Here is a 19,939-nt window from a genome sequence, read left to right as displayed (position 1 = left end):
GCTCTTAGCAAATAAGATTTATAACCTATACCCGAACAAAGTAGGCCACGGCAGAAACGGCAAAAGAAAAGCGAAATTTCTCAAAAACATTGAAAACACTTTCTCGTAACTTGTTCTTGCTTCATTGCTTAAAATTTGTTTTATTAGCTTAACTAGGTTTTCATTCCATTGTCCATTTCCGATAGCCAGTATTCATTGGTGAGTGATTCGAAGGTAGTCAAGCCTCACGTCTTAGGCCTTCTCTTCGGTGGCGGTGGTGGCACCTGAGGCAACCGACTGCGCATCGCATGCTGGTTCCGGCTCGGACTGGCACGCTAGCGATGGGAAGGTCTTGTACAGGGCAGCGCGGTACTTCGGATGGCTGATACCGTAGACAATTGGGTTGTAGACGGCATTGGCCTTGGCGAACAGCGATCCCCAGATGGTCATCAGCGGGCTGATTGGGGCAGCCTTGAAGATACCGGTGAAGTTGATGACCAGATACGGGGTCCAGGCCATGAACCACAGCGAGATGGTAACCAGGGCAACCTTGGCCAGCTTGATTTCGGCGCTAGTCTGTTGGGCTTCGGACGATCGCAGCGAGGCAACGTTCATCTTCTTGGCCTGTTCACGCATCTGTTGCTCGTGGGCGGAGACAGCCTTCAGGATGAAGGTGTACGAGTAGATGATGGTCAACAGAGGCAGCCAGTAGACGAAGACGGCATAGATGATGATGTACGATCGGCTCAACCAGGTCTGGGTCAGATAATCGGTTCCGCAAGCGGTCATGTTACCTTCCGGGACATATCGGTTCCATCCGAACAGAGGAGCCAGAGTCCAGAACAGAGCGAAGGCCCAGATGCCAAAGATGCGCAACAGAGCACCGTTGCTGGTCATCGGCTTAGCCGACAAACCCTTGACAATGACATTGTAACGATCGAAGGCAATCATGGTCATGGTCCAGATCGAGGCGCAACCGAACAGAGATCCCAACATGGCGTACAGCTCACAGGCGAAGGCGCTGAAGTACCAGGTCTCGTGATAGCAGTTCACAACCATTGGCGGTCCCATCGTGAACATCATGAAGAAGTCGGAGAAGGCCAGGTTGACTACCAACAGATTGGAGGGGGTGCGGAGTCCCTTGGTGTTGGAGAAGATGTACATCACACAGGCATTTCCAGCCATGGAGACGATTCCGAGCATGAAGATGGCGAATCCGAGGATCGAGTGCCACAGCGGATTCATCGGCGGGAACTGATTCCAGTGGGGGTGGACCATGTGGAGGATCTCTGGAGGAACTTTGTCCACCACGGTCAGATTACCACCACCCGCCTGCCAGGCATCGAAATGCGGCTCAACGAACGCTGCCATTGCTTCTAGTTTTGTTGTTGTTGTAACTTGCTCTTGACTCACAAACAGTGAAGATATCACAATTGTTTTTTAACGGTTTAACGGAATATCGGTCTGAAGAAAATCGTCGAGGATAGACGAACTACTTCAGACTTCAACTGAGTAACGGGTTAAAGGCTGGAACACCAAACTGCAACTCGAATTCCGATGGCGTCCCGGACGGTTTTTATACCGATGGAAACGTTCCTGGAAAATTAGATTAGAAAACTTTAAAACAAAAATCTTAAAGACAATTATCAATCGGAATACCTTTTGACGCCATTCGAGTTGAACTATTCTTTTTTTTCCATCACTACGTTGCAAATACCATCAACAATGTAAGAAAGGCGCTTCAAGATAGTACACCGCTTTGAAGAATCTTGGAGACACTTTTAAGGATTCATCGGTATCACATGCCTTGTGAAGCGCTGCCACCTCAACGATGTTCGTGTGCTGTTTAACTTTTTCTTAAACCACTTGCAAATTTGAATTGCATTTGAAAAATGCCTTGGAATGTGAAGAATGTCCAATCCAATTAAAGGATTGTGGATGGCAGTTTACGTACGGCGCCTGTAAAAACACTTTCCTTGCTGCGCTGAACCATTTTAAAACACATTTCATACACAACTGGTGCTGACCAAAGGTAAACGATATTTTTCCATTTCCCAAATGAATATCTACAAACTCTACATTCATTGACTGATAGTAACCTATAATCGCAACATTTAAATCAAAATTTATTGCTTCCGCATCTCATTAACCAGGTAGGTATCATGTGTAACTAACATATTAACATCCGCCTAGGGGTGGATTGGGAAAAAAATATATCGCATAACATATGTGGTGTACTCGATAAACAGTGCTGGGAAAATCGGGTTCCAGTTCATCACATTAACGTTTGACCGAATGGCTGTGTTTATTTGTTTTGCCACCGTTCAAGCATCGAAAGTGTTAATTACGCAGCGCCATCGTCATTGCGTGATAATCAGCGACACCAAAAAGGATAATATTTATAACGATTCTATAGTGGACTTTGATTTTAACACAATGAATTTACTATAAGCGATAGAGTAAAAAAAAAATAAAAACACGAAAACAGTTTGGTTTTGACACCGTATTTACTTTCAGTTATTTTCGTTCAAATTTAAATTATTCCATTCCTATGCAAAAAAAACTGTCGTACTTCCTCGCGAACTGTTTTACCCACATCACATATCTTAGGAGTAGTTTTTCCGGTTGTAATTTTTTGTGACATTTTAATAGGAAAAACAAAAATAAAACGCGAGTTAAAGTTAGAGAACTACCAAAATACTATCGAAAAGAGGAAGCTCCTACTGCCATTCCGGAGGACTTTTAAGAGCAGATATTTAAGAGATTATAAAGCGGTTTCCGAAAGAAGTTTGAACCCGAAATTGGTGGAATCTGCACTTTAAAAAAAATATTTTCGTCTTGCTAGAAAATCACTCTCAAATTTTATCTTACCTTAAATGAAATTCAAGGAGGAACTTTTTCAGAACAAAATACGATAAAAGAAACTAAATTAAAAGTTTTGCTCGATTTTGGATCTTGGATATCCGTGGATAACTAGCCTTCAACATGCAGACTTATATTTTCTCGATGTTTGCTGTCGAAGATGCCATTTAGTGGAGCCAAATTTTAGAATATTTTGAATACAGTGTATTTTAAGGGAAATCCGTGAAAATTCGTTGCCGGTAATGCTTAAAATTATGTTTATCAATTAAGTAAGTATACGGCAATGCCGAAGACAAATTATGTTTTTTTTTCTTGGAATTTTATCCATTAGAAAAATTCTTCCTCAAAAAGATTTAGATTAGATTTAGATTAGATTAGATTAGATTTATAAATTAGATTAGATAAGATTTATAAAAAAATCCACTTTCAAATTTTATGAGAGACAGTTGTAGGACATGATTCAAAGAATTTAAATCTTTAACTTGAGATTCTAGGACTCTAGATGTACAAATATTATTTTTCATTTGTTTGGGCGTGATGGGTCCAAGTAAAGAAAAGATAATTTGGATGTCCAATTAAGAACTCGTTTTCTGTCGTTATTTTTAACAGACATAGCAAACTGTAATTTTGGATGCAATTTTTGAACCTTCATGAGGTTTTTTTTTGGTATATTAATACTATTTTCTTTTAAAGTCATGTTTCAAATATTAATTTTCATACTTCTCTGATAGTTTTCATCATGAACATTGATTACATTGTTCATAAAAAAAAACTGTGACCATTTCGAAACTCATTTAACTTTATATCAGAAAAATTGGATAAATTTGTTCAACCATTTTTCAGTGATTCTCCATAAAAATTATTTAATCAACTTAAGAACTTTCGACCTTTTTCATATCAATAATTAAATTTGAATAAGATAAAATAACATTATTTGATTCACTTTTTAATTATAAAAAAATATTCATTTGTTTGGAAATATAACTGAAGTAACTTAAGTTAATCCGACCATCAATCCATTATTATAAAATAACCTGCCATTAAAATGTAAACAAAACGCAACGCAAATTCAAGAAAATTGAAACCTTACACTTTTTTTGATCAAGAATAACCCGAATTATTGTAACACATTAAAATGTTCTTCAATATAACTAAGGAATTTTACAAAAAAAACATAGTAAATGATTGGGTTAATAGGTTGCACATTCAGATCCATACAGTAGTGAAAGGTGTTTCCAGATCATATCCCTCTGAACCCACACTCCCAAACAATTTTTGATGGTAGGATGCAGAGGTGATCGAGAGGATCGAATCCTTATGCAAAAAATTATTTCTTTCATCCTTTTCTCTATTTTTGCTACCTATCTTTTGACTATCAATCAATCAATCACGAAGTAGCAACTTTTGCGATGTGGAATTCGTTCTACTGAGCCACGCCAGCGATCGTGGGGTTCAAAATGCTTTAATTTATTGTTCTTTGAACTGTTCCATTAAACCTTCCTTACAATACACAACTGTAAAAAAAAATCAATGCTTAAAAAAATCAACCAGCTTTTAAAGTTGAAAAGCATTTTGGATTCGATGATTTAAGGTAGATGTGACTATTCAATCAAGCTACTGTATCAACCACAAAACCTATCTTTTACAGTGTTTTTTTTTGTGTAAAATATCTGTAAAAACCACTGATTGTATTTAGATAGTTCTATGTACTCTTACATATGGTTCAAAGAATTGAGAGGCAACCGATACGGATTTTTTTTGAAGCTCTTGTTTTCTTTCCAAGGTGAGTGGTTGAATATATAAAAGTCTTTCGGTGATTTTCATTAAATAGATAATTTAACCTACTAGGCTTACAACAACACTTTTTTGGAAAACCGACCCAGATAATTTATTTTTGGCTACCAGATCTTGACGTTTTTTTTAAATTTTATGTCATTTTTCATCGATATTTAAATTTCGATAATCCGGAATTTCTTTGGTGAGGACAAGGTGATTTTTTAGCGCTTTAAGGCACCCCTAAATCAAGCCAGATTGAGCCTAGATTTTGCCCATGTCTATTTTTTGGGGCCAATCTACAAAATGTTTATGGTCTGCTTCCGAAATTTGACACGACCCGTTTGGCTGCCACCCTGCTGTACAATGTACAAATATGGAAGACCTTCTCAAATGTCCCACAATATTTTTTTCTATTTATCTTCTGTTTCTAAAAGTTTAAGTTTTTTAGAAGAATCTCGACTTGGTTGTAAAAATGTTCCAAAGAGATGAAATTTGATCATTTTTCACCATGCTGTACAATGTACAAAGATTATAAGATAGTCAAACAATCCATTGGGAACATTGTTTAGTTGAAAAACTCCATGCTTTAGAATATGTCGGTCGTTACATATTCCGTATATTTTTCCAAATTTTTTAACTACATGCATTCTTATTCATATGTCATCACTTTCGAACGTTTTAACGTCAATGCAAATACTTTTATTCTTTTTCTTGGCATCGAAGAATAAAAAAGAAGCAACAGTGTAAAATTGTATGATTAGGTTTTATTGAGACCCGATCAGGAAAGAAAAACTAAATTATTTAAAGATGAGATAATTTGATATTCAATATTTCCTATCTGAATGAGTTATAATTTAGTTCTCGTAAGATGTTAAAATATCTAAAATTATATCATATAGTCTATCAAACTATAACTGAACTATATCAACCGTTGGTATAATTTAAACAAGATTTAAACTCATTCAGACAGGATATATCAATTTAAAATATAATAGGAATTGTGTGCAAAAAACATAGCCAACATGAGATGAAAATCGAACTCATCACTTGTTTAATGCCTTCCCATCTTATCAGCTGCGTTTCTTTGCCTACTACTCTACTTGTGCTAGTAAGAAAGTGGATGTTTATTTTCTTGCTCCCCGATCAGAAGAGAAAAACAAAATTATATCAAGATAAGATATATTAATATTCATTTTCTTTCATATCTTGATGAGTTATAATTTAGTACTCGTAGGATTAGGTATCTAGAATTTTTCGCGCATATCTCCGGACCAGCAAATCTGAGCAACTTTATCTAAAAATCCAAGCTTTTCAAACCTAAATTTTCAATCCTAAACCAAACAATATCTGGACAAACTTAGCATCAACCCAGAAATTTTTCAACGTAAGTTAAGAAGAAAAACACTTTTTTTTCGATCGACGAACATCTACAGATTTCTAATGCAAATTATGTACGCATGAATTTATTTATTTATTTATTTATTTACTAGCTGATCCCATACGAACTCCGTTTCGCTTTAAACTTGGAATATGTTATGAACAGTTTGTATGGAAGTCAATTGCCAAGCATTTTCCAGATGCACTTCCGAATACATTGTTAGGTAATAATCGCCAAAATATTAGACGATCACTTTTCTGAAGTCTGCTACTTCATTTGAAATCATGAATCAATTGACCGTGGCGAAAACCCCCGTGTATAAATTTCGACTCGATCGTTGCATAGCAATGCAATTATTGCCAAAAAATAAACCCCTTTTGGTGACCTCTTATACAATCTTTGATATCTAAAATCGATTACCCTTCCCTAAAAACTCCCGTGTGCAAATTTCCTAAGCAATTCAATGCATAATAACGTCAATATTGCCAAAAACAGTGGAAATTTTAATTAATGTGTACGACCCCTTTCGACGACCCCTGGCAAAACATCTGACATCTGAAATCTGAAATCAAACATCTGACATCCCCGTCCCTGAAAACTACCGTGTGCAAATTTTCATCCCAATCCTATGTATAATAAAGACGATATTGCAAAAATATAGAAAGGTTAATATGGACGAGCCCCTTCGCCGACCCCTTACACTGAATTTGGTACCTGAAATCGATTACCCGTCCCTCAAAACTCTCGTATACCAATTTTCATCTGAATCCGATGTACAATAACGGCAGTATCGCATTAACAGTGAATATTTAATATGGACGACCCCTTTGGCCGACCCTTGATTTTCATTTGGATCAGTTAAATCTATTGTTTGTCCCTAATAACTCCTATGTGCAAATTTTCATCCCAATTCGATGTACGAAAACGTCATTATCACTAAGATATTGAAAGTTAATATGGACGACCCCTTTGGACGACCCCTGATTTCCCATTTAGCATCTCGAATTGATTGCTCGTCATTCAAAACTACTATAGGCAAAGTTTCATCTCAATCCGATGTATAATAACGCCAATATCGCAAAAATAATAAACAGTTGATATGGACGACCCCTTTTGCCGACCCCTGACCCAAAATTCAATACCTAAAATCGATTTCTCATCTCTCAAAACCCTCATGTGCAAATTTTCATCACAATCCGACGAAAAATAACGTCAATATCGCGAAAACAATATTGGCCTTGTATGGACGACCCCCTTCAGAAGGGGTCATCCGAAAATCCAAAAACATTTTTCATCATTCCTGGTCCTAATCAACATACATGTCAAATTTCAGCTCTCTAGCTCTTAAGACGGCTGAGTCTATAGAGGACAAACAAACAAACAAACAAACAAACAAACAAACCCACAGAAATTGCTTTTTATATATATACTAGCTGATCCCATACGAACTCCGTTTCGCTTTCAACTTAAAATATGTCATGAACAGTTTGTATGAAAGTCAATTGCCAGGCGTTTTCCAGATTCATTGTTAAGTAATAATTGCAAAAATATTGGACGATCACATTGTCTGTTGTCTGCTACTAAATATAAAATCAGAAATAAAAAACCACGTGTATAAATTTCGACTAAATCATTGCATATCAACGCAATTATTGCCAAAAAGCTAAACCCCTTTCGGAGGCTGGGGTACTCCTAACTTTGATATCTGAAATCGATTGCCCTTCCCTCAAAACTCCCGTGTGCAAATTTTCAAAGCAATCCATTGTATAATAACGTCAATATTGCTAAAATTAGTGAAAAATTAATTTATATGGACGACCCCTTTAGTCGACCCCTGGCAAAATATTTGACATCTGAGATCGATTGTCCGTCCCTGAAAACTACCGTGTGGAAATTTTCATCCCAATCCGATGTATAATAACGTCGATATTGCAAAATTATTGAAAGGTTTATATGGACGACCCCCTTTGCCGGCCCCTAAACTGAATTGAATACCTGAAATCCATTGCTCATCTCTCAAAACCCTCGTGTACCAATTTTCGTCTGAATCCGATGTATAATAACGACAATATTGCATCAACAGTGAATAGTTACCATGGACGACCCCTTTGGCCGACCCCTGATTTTAGTTTGGATAAGTAAAACCAGTAATTTGTCCCTAATAACTCCTATGTGCAAATTTTCATCCCAATCCGATGTATAAAAACGTCAATATCACTAAGATACTAAAAATTTAATATGGACGACCCCTTTAGCCGGCCCCTTACACTGAATTTGATACCTCAAATCGATTGCACGTCACTCAAAACTATCGTGTACCAATTTTCATCTGAATACGATGTATAATAACGTAAATATCGCAAAAACAGTGAACAGTTAATATGGACGACCCCTTTGGCTGTCCCCTTACACAAAATTTGACAACTGAAATCGATTGCTCGTCTTTCAACACACTCATGTGCAAATTTTCAACACGATCCGACGAAAAATAACGTCAATATCGTGAAAACAATATTTGTCTTGTATGGACAACCCCCTTCAGAAGGGGTCATCCAAAAATCTGAAAACATTTTTCATCCTTCCTGGTCCTAATGAGTATCCATGCCAAATTTCAGCTCTCTAGCTCTAAAGACGGCTGAGTCTATAGAGGACAAACAAACAAACAAACAAACAAACATACAGAAATTGCTTTTTATATAAAGCTTAGTTCTTTTAGAAATGGGACAGTTACGAATGCGTGTATCTCAAAAACCTTTAGTTTGATCTAAATACTTTCTATGAAGTAAATGAAGGTAATTTTATGATAATTCATAAAAAAATTAAAAAAAATTATTTATCGTTTTTTTGTAAGAATAAATTCTACTTTATTCTTGATACCTCCCTTCGGCCAGCGCACACTTTTTTCAGTCATCATAATTATCTGTTTTTCGAACTAATACTTCGTCTAATCTGTATTTTAGGTGGCTACATCCCCCTCCTTCAATTTCTGATACTTTTCGGAACAATTCTTCTCTTTTCAAAGAAACTGAGGCCACTTTAGTGGATACAGCTGTTTCGAAATTAACAAATTTGATTATTTTCGAGCCACTTTTTGAGCGTTTTCAATGGAATTTCTGCTGGCAAAATCTGGCAATAACGAAGTTAAACCATGAGGAGATTGAACTTAAAGTATAATCGGTTAGTATAGATCGTAGGTTGCAAAGGATAAATAAAAGATTACTCTTATTAGGCTTTTGAAAAGAGTGAAAACCATAGTTTTCGTTTTGAAAATTGTTGTTTTTTCCACAGGAGCAGAATTTTGGCAAATCATTATATTTTATACAAAATAATAAGCAAATACATACTTTAATATACTCGGGACCTTGCCACGAGCAGAAGTGGTATAGGATTCAAACGCTGGAATTTGTTTAAAATAGGGTATTTCATAAGTTTTGTCGTTCATCAGAAATCATCTGTCCCATAGCCTCGGAACCAGATAAACAGCTTACGAGCTGTGGATCTGGCAAAAAAATTTTCTTTTAGGTTAGGTTTGAATGACTCATTAAGAGGAAACACTTTCAGCTTATCAGAGAAATTTGTTTTTTGGAAATTTCAGCGATCTACCCTTAGTTTTTCGCTTACTGATAATTAAAAATGCTGGTATGAGACTTGACTTCCCTGATGACCCTTAGCCGAAGTTGCCGATCATATGCTTCACTCCAATGGTTGATTTGAACTTTGTGGACATTTTTGACAATATTTCCATACTTTTCCACCACTCACACACAGTAGTTCTTTGAATAATCAACGGTTTTGTCAGCTATCAATTTGATAATGATGGATTTTGAATGAAACTGTGCAAAATTATTTTTTCCTTTTTCTCTTGCATCGCAAATATCTCAAAAACGCGTAAATTTTATATTTTGAAAAAAATAGATCGGATAGAACTTTTTACAGGCAACAAAATGCTGTCAAAACTTTGAATGTCCGATTACTAGTCAACGAGCTATTAGCAAAAGAAAGTGTCCCATTTCTAAAAGAACTAAGCTTTATATAGATTTAGTTATATAAAAAAAATTAATCTGACATGGGTGTCTTAATGATCATCTTAATGTTAGTTGTACAAAGCACGATAGTTTTACTCAACTTCGTAGTTGAACACTTAATTCAGATTCAATACGGCGTCGAAAGGTTAAAGTGGATACATGAAAGTCAAAGATAGTATAATAACTAAGGAAGCATATTTTTGCTGAACGAAGAGGGTCGTTGCTTCCATAACGCGTACTTCTCGGTTCCAGAGATAACCAGTTTCTATTTCGTAGAGTTCGTTCTGGCGCATAAATATTACAGCGAGAAAGTAGCCAGGAGTAATCAATTTCGTTCTGAAGAATTTTTGCCACGAACAGCGATTGACCGATGGAACGACGATCTGACAGCGTATGAAGTCCAAGCAGGGCACAACGTTGTGCGTATGGCGGTAAATTCAAAGGATTCTCCTAAGGTAGCTCTCGAAGAGCGTAACGTACGAACCGACGTTGAATTGCTTCAAAGCGTGCTGTCCATGCGGCTTCAAAAGGCCACCATACAAGATTCGCGGATTCCAGTATTGATCGCACCAGACAGCAATACAGAGCTCGCAAGCAGACTGGATCTGTGAATTCTTTGCTCAGACGTATGATAAATCCCAGCATACGGTTAGCCTTCTCGAGTACCTTAGAGTAATGCCGCTTAAAAGTCATTTGACTGTCCAACAAAACGCTAAGATCCTTAATCTCCTCAACACGATGCAACTGCTCGCCCATAACATTGTAATCATACACAAAGGGATTTTTCCTGCGCCCAAATGTGATAAAACAGCATTTCGCAACACTCAAAACAAGTAAATTGTTAGCGCACCAGTTCACAACTGTGTCTAAGAAGCGTTGCAACTCGAGGCAGTCAGATTGACTGTTTATGACTAGGAATATTTTTAAGTCATCCGCATACAGCAAAACTCCACACCCAGTGAGCAACAAATTGATGTCATTACAGAACAGCGTAAACAGTAAAGGACCCAAATTGCTACCTTGGGGTATAAATTTGGGTGTTCAATAGTCAAAGACCAATTGGCAAGTGGGCCACAAGGTTCTCAAGCAACCAAAAGTCACATTTTTACTTGAATGAAGACTTCGAAAGCTACATATTGGCTGACAAAAAGAATCAACTCCCTAATTCCCTTGAGCGAACTATATATTCTCACAAATGAACCTGAAAGTTGCAAAAGTAATTAATATATACGTTGTAAGGAACTTAAGTCATATAAAGGGCACAAAAGTGCTCAAAACGGAATTTACTAAGTCACAAAAAGTGCATTGAGTGCTTTCAAAATCACATCACCACTTCGAGTTTTAGTTTCAGATAGAACAACATCTAGGCGTGGTCTTGTGGTAGCGTGTTCGAATTTCACCACGAAGGCCGGGGTTCGATCCCCAAGCTGGGCTAATTTTTTTTTTTTCAATAAGTAATTTGGCACTTGAGCGACCATTCTGATGCGATATATGTAGAAAATGTAGGAAAGAAGCAATTGAGCAATTTGACGAGTTTGGAAACCGGCGCCTGGCATCATGGCGGCACCATGTAAATGGTCTAGATAAGGTGATATGAACCGATGCTAAGGGTGCAATTGAGATAAAGAGGGAATTTTTTGATGATGTCAAATTTTCATGAAGCTTGTAGAGGATCTTATGCATTACACAACTGGTTGGAAATAATAACCTCAAAAACATGAGGGACATTTAGATGGAAGTAATAGAAGGGAATTGGAATTATCGCTTTTGTTTTTTTTAATTCGATTCAACCGAATATTCGTTTCACCGAGTAGTTCAAAAGGGCAATTCGTTATTCCGCCATTGACTGAAAACCCGTATTCGATACCTACATCTTTAATTTTTTTTCTTTGTTATAAAGACCAAATAACTCTTCACTCAGATATCACCAGTCTAATCCGACGACAGACTTGAATTTAAAAGAAAATTTAAGATAAAAAGAGTAATATTAGGAATAAGGAATTAGGATCCAAATTTTTTAATTGTGCATTGGTTAAAAATTTAATTTAATTTTCTTTTATTGTTCACGGTCTCCGACAACTTAATATCATTCAGACTGATTTCTTAATCTATGCATTAAACTATATTTACTTATATTATAATCGAAACAAACAAAAACTTGATAAAACAATTTACATCAGTGGTTTTCAAAGTGGTCCCTACCGCCCCCAGGGGGGCGTTGAGAGCCTGCAAGGGGGCGGTGGAAGAGCTCAGAATTGCCAATTTTTGTTCCATTTCTGAAAAATTTTTATCGAAAATTCACTTAAGGGGGCGGTGAGCTCTAAAAATTCGAGACAGGGGGGCGGTAAGCGAAAAAGTTTGAAAACCACTGATTTACATGATATGTCAAATTGGTTGGAAAATTGTTATTGTTGTAATTTTATGTTTTCCACTATAACACAATTGGAATTATTGAAAAAAATCAAATGTAGTACATTTTTAAAAGAAATTTTATTCTTTATTATGAAGATAAAAAATCTGTAGAATTCAATCTAGTTGTTTATGAGGTAGAGGATGGTCAACTTAGTGTCCTCGGGCTTCAATTTTTTCGCGGTCCTTAATATGTTAATATTGCACCCCATATATTTTTTTCTTTTCAGCCACTTTCCGTAAGATTCTGAAACGTGGTATTTTAAATTATTTTGTTTATATCAGTCGTAAAAAAATATAATCTCCTATATTGCAGCTACATTAAAATATGTTTAAATTTGTTTATCATACTTGAATCTAAACAGAAGAAATACATAATACCTATACTTCAATCATTTTCAAAATTGAACAAAGTACCAAAAATCTTCATGCACTTTAATATCTGGTACAATTTTGGACCTGATATCGGGTTTGTCAAATAACATTGGATAGAAACCTAACTATATTTTGAGTTTCTCAAACAAATCGAACGGCGTCCAATTAGAATGACACGCAAAATTGTTAATACCGCCATAAAATGATGACTTAATTCCTTCATTAGATCGAATCCACCCTGACCCAAAACGGGTCAATCAAGAATGGGCTCAATTTTCGTTTACCAATCAATTGATTTGCGCTTGTCATGCTTTTTCAATTCAATAATATAATCAATTACCAGGGGTATTATTCGGTTGTCGAAGTTCTCTCCAGGGATGAAGCTAAATTTTTCTCGCCGATCACATGATCCTATACTGTCGAATGATTCATAGTTCATATTTAACTCAAAATACTAATTCTCATTTTTTTCTCTTTAATTGGTGCCGAACGTTAATTTCGATAATGGAGTATCCGGAGTAGCTTATGCAAAGTTATCATAAATCCATGCGTCAAATCACAACATAATGTTCAGAAAGCCGTAAACTCTGTTATCAGCGAAACCATTCAGCCGTATGGTAGGAATATCATAAAAATTTTGCCTTTCTCGCAGCAAATAATATATATTACACATAAATGGAAATCGTTCGCACGCACGAAACGCTCCTCGAATGATAGCGTAGACATAAATTAAAAAAAAAAAAGAACTGAAGTACAGCCCAGAAAAATCATTCAACAATGACATATCACTTTGCACTGCCAGCCAGCCCTCCGATATGCTCACACAGTCGAGGTCAACCTTGTCGTCCAAAGTTCATGAACCGATGGCGACGACTTTGAGCGTTCCTTTCCTGCTTCTCCGTGGCCAAACCAGACCCAAGTCAGGCCAGCAGAATCGTTCTGAATCCTCTAACCAACCATATTATTCCGCCATCATCCGGAAAGTCATGCATATTGGCCGTCACGATCGTGTATTAAACGAATGAACGTATCAGCTTATACATCCACACAGTTATTTATCATGATTAATACATCAAAAAGCTGAGCAAATGAGAATGAAATAATAAAGGCCAATAAAAACTGTAACGTTCGGCATCGACTTTTTGGCCCGGGCGTATCAGCATAAGATCTACATAATGCTGCTGCCCCTTCAAGAGGAGCAACGACAAAAAAAAAAGAGCAACGTATGTTACATTAGCCACCCCAAGAGTTGGGTTTAGTTAGGCGGCCAGCAGCTTACAGGGGAAGTTTCGAGTGTCGCGTCCTACTACTGGTGGAGGTTTCATCGTTCATCGTTATCTGGTTCAGTAGCTGACGGAAGGGACACACTAATATGGCCCAAATTCGATGGCTGCAGCTAATGGTGGGACAGTTGATAAAAAAAAAACTAAGCAAATCATGTTAATCAATTTTTCTAAGAAAACTGCTAGTAGAGAGAATCGTATTGAATTTTCAGGTTCTGATCATTTTGACAAGGTAGGAATAAGATTTTTAAACCATTTAATGCTTAAACATTTCTTTAATGTGTAAGCATTAGGATGATGTTTAGAGTGTTACGAAATTTGAATCTGATTTTTCAAATATCCACCTAACACGGTCTATTTGATACGGTGAAACTTAGGGGAAAACTGTACAAGACGCACCAGCGGGTTAAGATGGCCCATGCCATTATTTCTCAAAAATGCGCTAACCTATGGTTTCTAATAATGTTTTTCTTCATTTATATTGTGGCAATCAAGGTTTTCCATCATTTACTACATGAAAAGTTCACAAAAACTAATTTAGTTCTTAGAAACAGAAAAACTAATGGAAACAACATGAAACTTGTTATTTTCCATGGGTAACATACAAGGTTTTATGGTAAACCAGCCTGAGAAATCTGATGAAATTACAGCTTATCGTTTTTCCACTTGTATTCACTTCCGAAAAACTATAAATATTTTGTTGTATCTTACTAACTTCCCACAAATTTTAACTAAAATCAATCATATCCTAATTTGAGCAGAATGCCTACAAGACCACGTATTTTAAGCTCAAATTTTGAATGCTGTTAACTTTTGAGAAAACCCGAATATCAAAACAAAATGCCATTCTTTTTATTTGCTGACTCCCAAATTACGATAACAATGCATAACTCTAACAAATTTCGTCCTTGTTCGAGTTAAAAAGGTGCACCAATATTCGACTCGAAAAAGATAACCGCCGCCATGTTTGGCGCGATATCAGTCTAGAAATTAAGTTTCGATGCCTACCTGAAGGCGTTTTAACTATAAGGATATAGAAAAGTGTATTTTGAAAAGCGAAATTTTCGATAAGTTTAGCAATAATAAATTATTTTTTTTCCAAAGTATATTTGGTTTACAAAAATACGATGAACATGTTCAAACACTTGAGCAAATTCAAAAATTTTAAAGAAGACCTTAGAAGAAAAATAATTAAATTTTCAAGTGTAAAATTATAAAATTGAGGTTTAAATTATGTTGTTTAAGTCATATTCTTGCATACTTGATCGAAACTTAAAATTTTAGTTTGTTATTTATTTCTCGAAAATCTGTTATAAACTGTTAAACAATACATTAAGAAAATATGCAATTCACTATGAAATTTCGCGTGAAGATTACTAGTCTCGTTAAAAACAAATATTTTTTATAAGAAAACCACCTTAATTTTGAAATCCTGTGAAGGATTTTTCAGGATTTTTCAATAACAAAATTTGTAAAAAACTCAGATTCTTCTATATATGAGGTTTATATTTTAAGCTGAAATGTATACAAACTGGCTTTAAATAAAAATTTGAAACTTGAAGCTGAATTAACTATCAAAATCATAAATCGCCAATTTAGGCGATTTTAGTTTTTGTACTTAATCCGTACTAAATTCAAAATTTGAATTTCGAATCTTTTTTCGGGTTTTCATACGATATCTGAAAAAAATCAGAAAATAACGTTTTCTGAATTCTAATTTACGATCACAATTTTGAACATGAGCCAAGGAGTGAAATTTGTTTCAGAGCCCTCAATTATGAATCAATTTCAATTCTGATGTTTTGGTTCTAATTTCCATTCATTATTTTAATTATTCAACAGTTTCATCACATTTTATAAATTTAGAATAATGAATCGGATTCTTAGTTTTGAATTCTGATTCGCCATTTTTAAGCTATGATATGTTTGAATTCTGCGTCGGAACTAAGTTTAAGAACTTTGAATCCGGTTATGGAACAAAAACTCAGGATGGTTTCTTTTTCAAATGTATTCGGAAAATCATTACCCAATTATAAAAAATGCGTTATCCGAACAGAAAGTCCTGAATCTTAAGCCAAAATATGGAAAAAGAAATACAATTTTGATTCTTTTTATATGGGATCAAAACCTCCGAAATGAGATTAATCTTATTTAAAATTTAATATTTAGAACAAAATTTCTATCAAAAAGTGAGAAAATTTTGAAAAAACTGTAGCAGAATACTAAAACTGGGATTAGTTTTCGAAGTTTTGGCATCAGTTCTGAGTTAAGATTGTAACTTTTGGCGATTTTGCCAGTTTTGCGTGCGAGTAGCTCGGATTTTCACGATGCGCTAGCAAAATTTTGATACGCTGCTTTTCTGCCTTGCACGGCATTTTGACAACTGAAGAGTGAATTCCAAAATCAAAATAGGAGCAAAATTCGACACACACACCTTCAAAATGAGGAGTGTTCAGGTTTTTTAACTGCAAAATTGAAAGAAATACGTCAAGTTGATATTGACCAAATTTTGACCGTATCATCCTTTATATATTTATCTTGGCTCGTTTAACTAATTGTATCTAAGGATTTATCATAGTTTTGTTGATATTTTTTCTTGAATCCCATACTGAGTAATGCGCCATTGTGCGACTCCCTCAAGTTGATCAGATGAGTATAAATTCTGTCCTCAAGCCGGCTTAGAATTGGATTCCGATTCCGAAGTTTTGATTAAAATAAAGCATTCTTCGCTAGCAGACGCCCAAAAACAGCCTGATCCTAAGTATGGATAAGCAAATTAACTCACGAAATCAGCTCGCTCATTGACTGACGATTTGAAGAAATTTGAGAATCATTAAACGGTGGAGCCGATAATCAGCACACACAAACGATTGCAACTGTTGCATCGTTTTTGCTTTTAGATACAAATATGAAAAGGGCCTCATTTGACAACTCACCGTTCTAAGAGTTTCCAAAAGCTTTGGAAGAGTTATCAAAAGGCCATTTACTCATTTTGGAAAATTTCACAAGAATAAAAATGTTTACTCCATTTTGATACGTTATTCCTGGAAAGTGTGCTTCTCCAGAAGAAAATTAGCCTAACGAACGTCCACGATTGATGCACGTGACGGGTGATTAGCGGGTTAGGATCGACTTTTATTTAATTTTTTTTTCTGGCTGGCGTTCTTTTTTCATCCTTAAATACCAGCAGACCTTGACGCTCAAGGCTAACTGTGGGTTTTGAAAGAAAAAATAAAGACAGAAAAAACACTTGGCCTACATGGATTCTTCCAACTTTTGGTATCATTAAGAAGGGGTTGTTCATCTTTCAATGTTATACAAATAGATTAGTGTGGAGAGGGATACTTCTTTATCATGTGTTTTTTTATTGAATCAAAAGTCTATATTTGGAGTCCAACGAATTTAGTATAAATGTCAATTTCACAATTTTCAAAAGCTAATTTCATGCCTCTACCTCACAAATCACCGAGTACTACTTGCTTTCCTTAATTTAAACCAGAGGGTAGCTAATTTGAATAAGCTGTTTTCGGTCCAAAATTTTTTCCAAGCTTCAAGCCACTTCAATGTAGGAATCAGTGGCAAACTGACCGTGACCTAACGACCTCCTTGTTAGTTTGGTTGTGAGGAAGGTCGGGTAGTTAGCTCATCCACGTCAAGTGAGTAGTTATTCTGAAGAGAGAAAAATAAACCGACGTAGTGTGGATTAGCCGGTAGGAAAACGGAACACAGGTTGATTATTCGGTTGCACATTTTTAGCACCTCTTGTTATCGCCATTTTTGTTCTGAGAGTTATAGGGGGTTAGTTGGTGGACCTGAGAAGTTACTTTAAACGGTTCCTCGCTTTTTTGTTGGTTTTATCATAACGAGACTTGAAGAGTGCTCGTTCACAAAGTAAATACAGAATGATGAGAAGATTCAAAATTCAAATATGAAAACAAACTATTTCAGATGAAGAGTATGAATCAAAATCGCAAAACTGAATTAAGAAAAGAAGAAAAATGGTTATCAAATCAAAGTTTCTCTCCAATGCGTAGATTGTAATTTAAATTGATCTAAAGTTGTGCCCGAAATTGATAGCTTTACACCCACATTATACCTTATTGCCATTTCATTCTTCCTTAATTTCATAGACTCCCTACCCCTGAGGCACTAATAAATTGCAGGTTAGATGGTCGTTCGAATCGTTACCACCGGAAGAATTAAAACAAAAATTCTTTATCATTACGATGGTTGATAAGAGTCAATCCTAGAACCTGCCCGAAGTCCTTCCCCCCTGCCCTCACCCAAAAGAAGGAGAGCGCAAAACATCGAGGTCATTCGACGTTTAAGTTACTCTGCTAAAGAAGTTGACATGACATTATAGTATCGTAAGTACTAGGGTGGCTTAAGTTTTGAATTTGAGTTACTTTTGTAGACTAAATTGAGTTGTTTTGTTTTTTGTTTAAAGATCTAAATGAGTTGGGGTGACACGTTTCTTCTTGAAGTTTTCTCTATAGAAAATTTAAAAAAAATCACATTTTCTAATGTTTCAAAAGTTTCTCAATTTGAACGTCCCTAATCCATCTCCGAATGTGTGAGGTTTCCAAAAAGTTCTAACCCGGGAGATCATCATCAGGAGGCGTCCTACGAAAACTACGATTGGCCGCAGCCGAGCTTATCGCTCAAAATTAATGGCCGTATCGCGCGAGGAACCGAACTTGTCCTGTCGCTGTCCTCATGCTGGACTGTGGTGTGTGCTCAGTTCATTATAGTCCTTCGACGAAATTGACCCCAGGGTGATTTGGCGGCCCCGGCGTGTGTTCCTTTTCTTGGCATGAATCAAGACGACGAACGCCGCCACCGACCGCTCCGTTGAGGGATATCTCAAAAGGACAATCAACTGCTTCCCTTCGACTCGAAGTTTAGTCCACAACAAATGGCGGTCACCAAAAAGAAGACTGAGCGTGATTTCGCGTGAAAAGGGGACACATAGCATATAGGGGAGGAGCGGGCTATATGCGCCTATTAAGCAGAACACTCATTTAATCGAATATCACGTCGAATATGTGTACAAAAACTATATACATGTATGCAGGCATCTGTTTTCTATACAATGGAGTAATTTTTATGTTAAAATTTTCTTCTGTTTCCAAGAAAACGATTTTATTGTAAGTGTTGTCTAAAATGCCAAACCTCAAACCGTGCGGGCTAAATGCGCCTATTTTTGTTTTGAACAAAATTTTTGTTTTTGGGCAATATTTCCGTATGATTTCATTGAAACTGCTAGAAAGTAATAATTTCCGTACGACAAAGGTGAAGTTTTATAAAAATCTATGTATAATATAATTTTGTGGAATAAAACAAAAGTTAGGGTTGCCATACTATGGAGGCAGTTCATCCATGAGAAAAACTTTATCAAATCTGTCTTTAGATCTTCAATTCATTCTTAAGATGTCGTTCAGAGCTTAGATTTGAAGATTCAGTGATAAAAATCATTTAGTTATTCTATTTAACCTGTTATTTTAGGATGGAGGCATTTTACAAACATGATGGGGGCATACAAAAACACTCTATTATTCCACTAAATAATCATTATTAAACGTCCACAAAAGCTGAAATATGTTTAATTTCTTAAGTTCATTTGAGTAAGAAACAAAAACCATCCTAGTTTCTGTTTTAAACTACTTTGCGTATAATTTTTAAAAGTCGAAATATTACATCAAAATGTATCAAAACCTTGTATGATTTTTTAAATTTTTTTGAGTTTATAAATTCATAAAATTCTTTCTTGCCTTATGTTCTAAGCGTATCACCCTCAAAATGTATTGGTCAGATAAGCTGTATAGTCAGCCATTTCGCCAAACAGCCGTAGG

The 19,939-nt window shown here is 35.9% G+C and overlaps 1 protein-coding gene across 1 annotated transcript; it reads right to left on the bottom strand.

Moving 5' to 3' along the window:
• Positions 1-106: 106 nt before the first annotated feature.
• LOC129756355 (opsin-1-like) lies at positions 107-1,540 on the bottom strand. Its single transcript, XM_055753213.1, has one exon. The coding sequence runs from the start codon at positions 1,348-1,350 to the stop codon at positions 232-234; it is 1,119 nt and encodes a 372-aa protein (XP_055609188.1). The 5' UTR covers positions 1,351-1,540; the 3' UTR covers positions 107-231.
• Between the last annotated feature and the right edge of the window lie 18,399 nt (positions 1,541-19,939).

This window comes from Uranotaenia lowii, chromosome 3 (genome assembly GCF_029784155.1).
Source record: "Uranotaenia lowii strain MFRU-FL chromosome 3, ASM2978415v1, whole genome shotgun sequence".
NCBI lineage: Eukaryota > Metazoa > Arthropoda > Insecta > Diptera > Culicidae > Uranotaenia > Uranotaenia lowii.
Note: the sequence above shows the minus strand (reverse complement) of the source record. Positions and strands in the feature narration are given on the sequence as shown.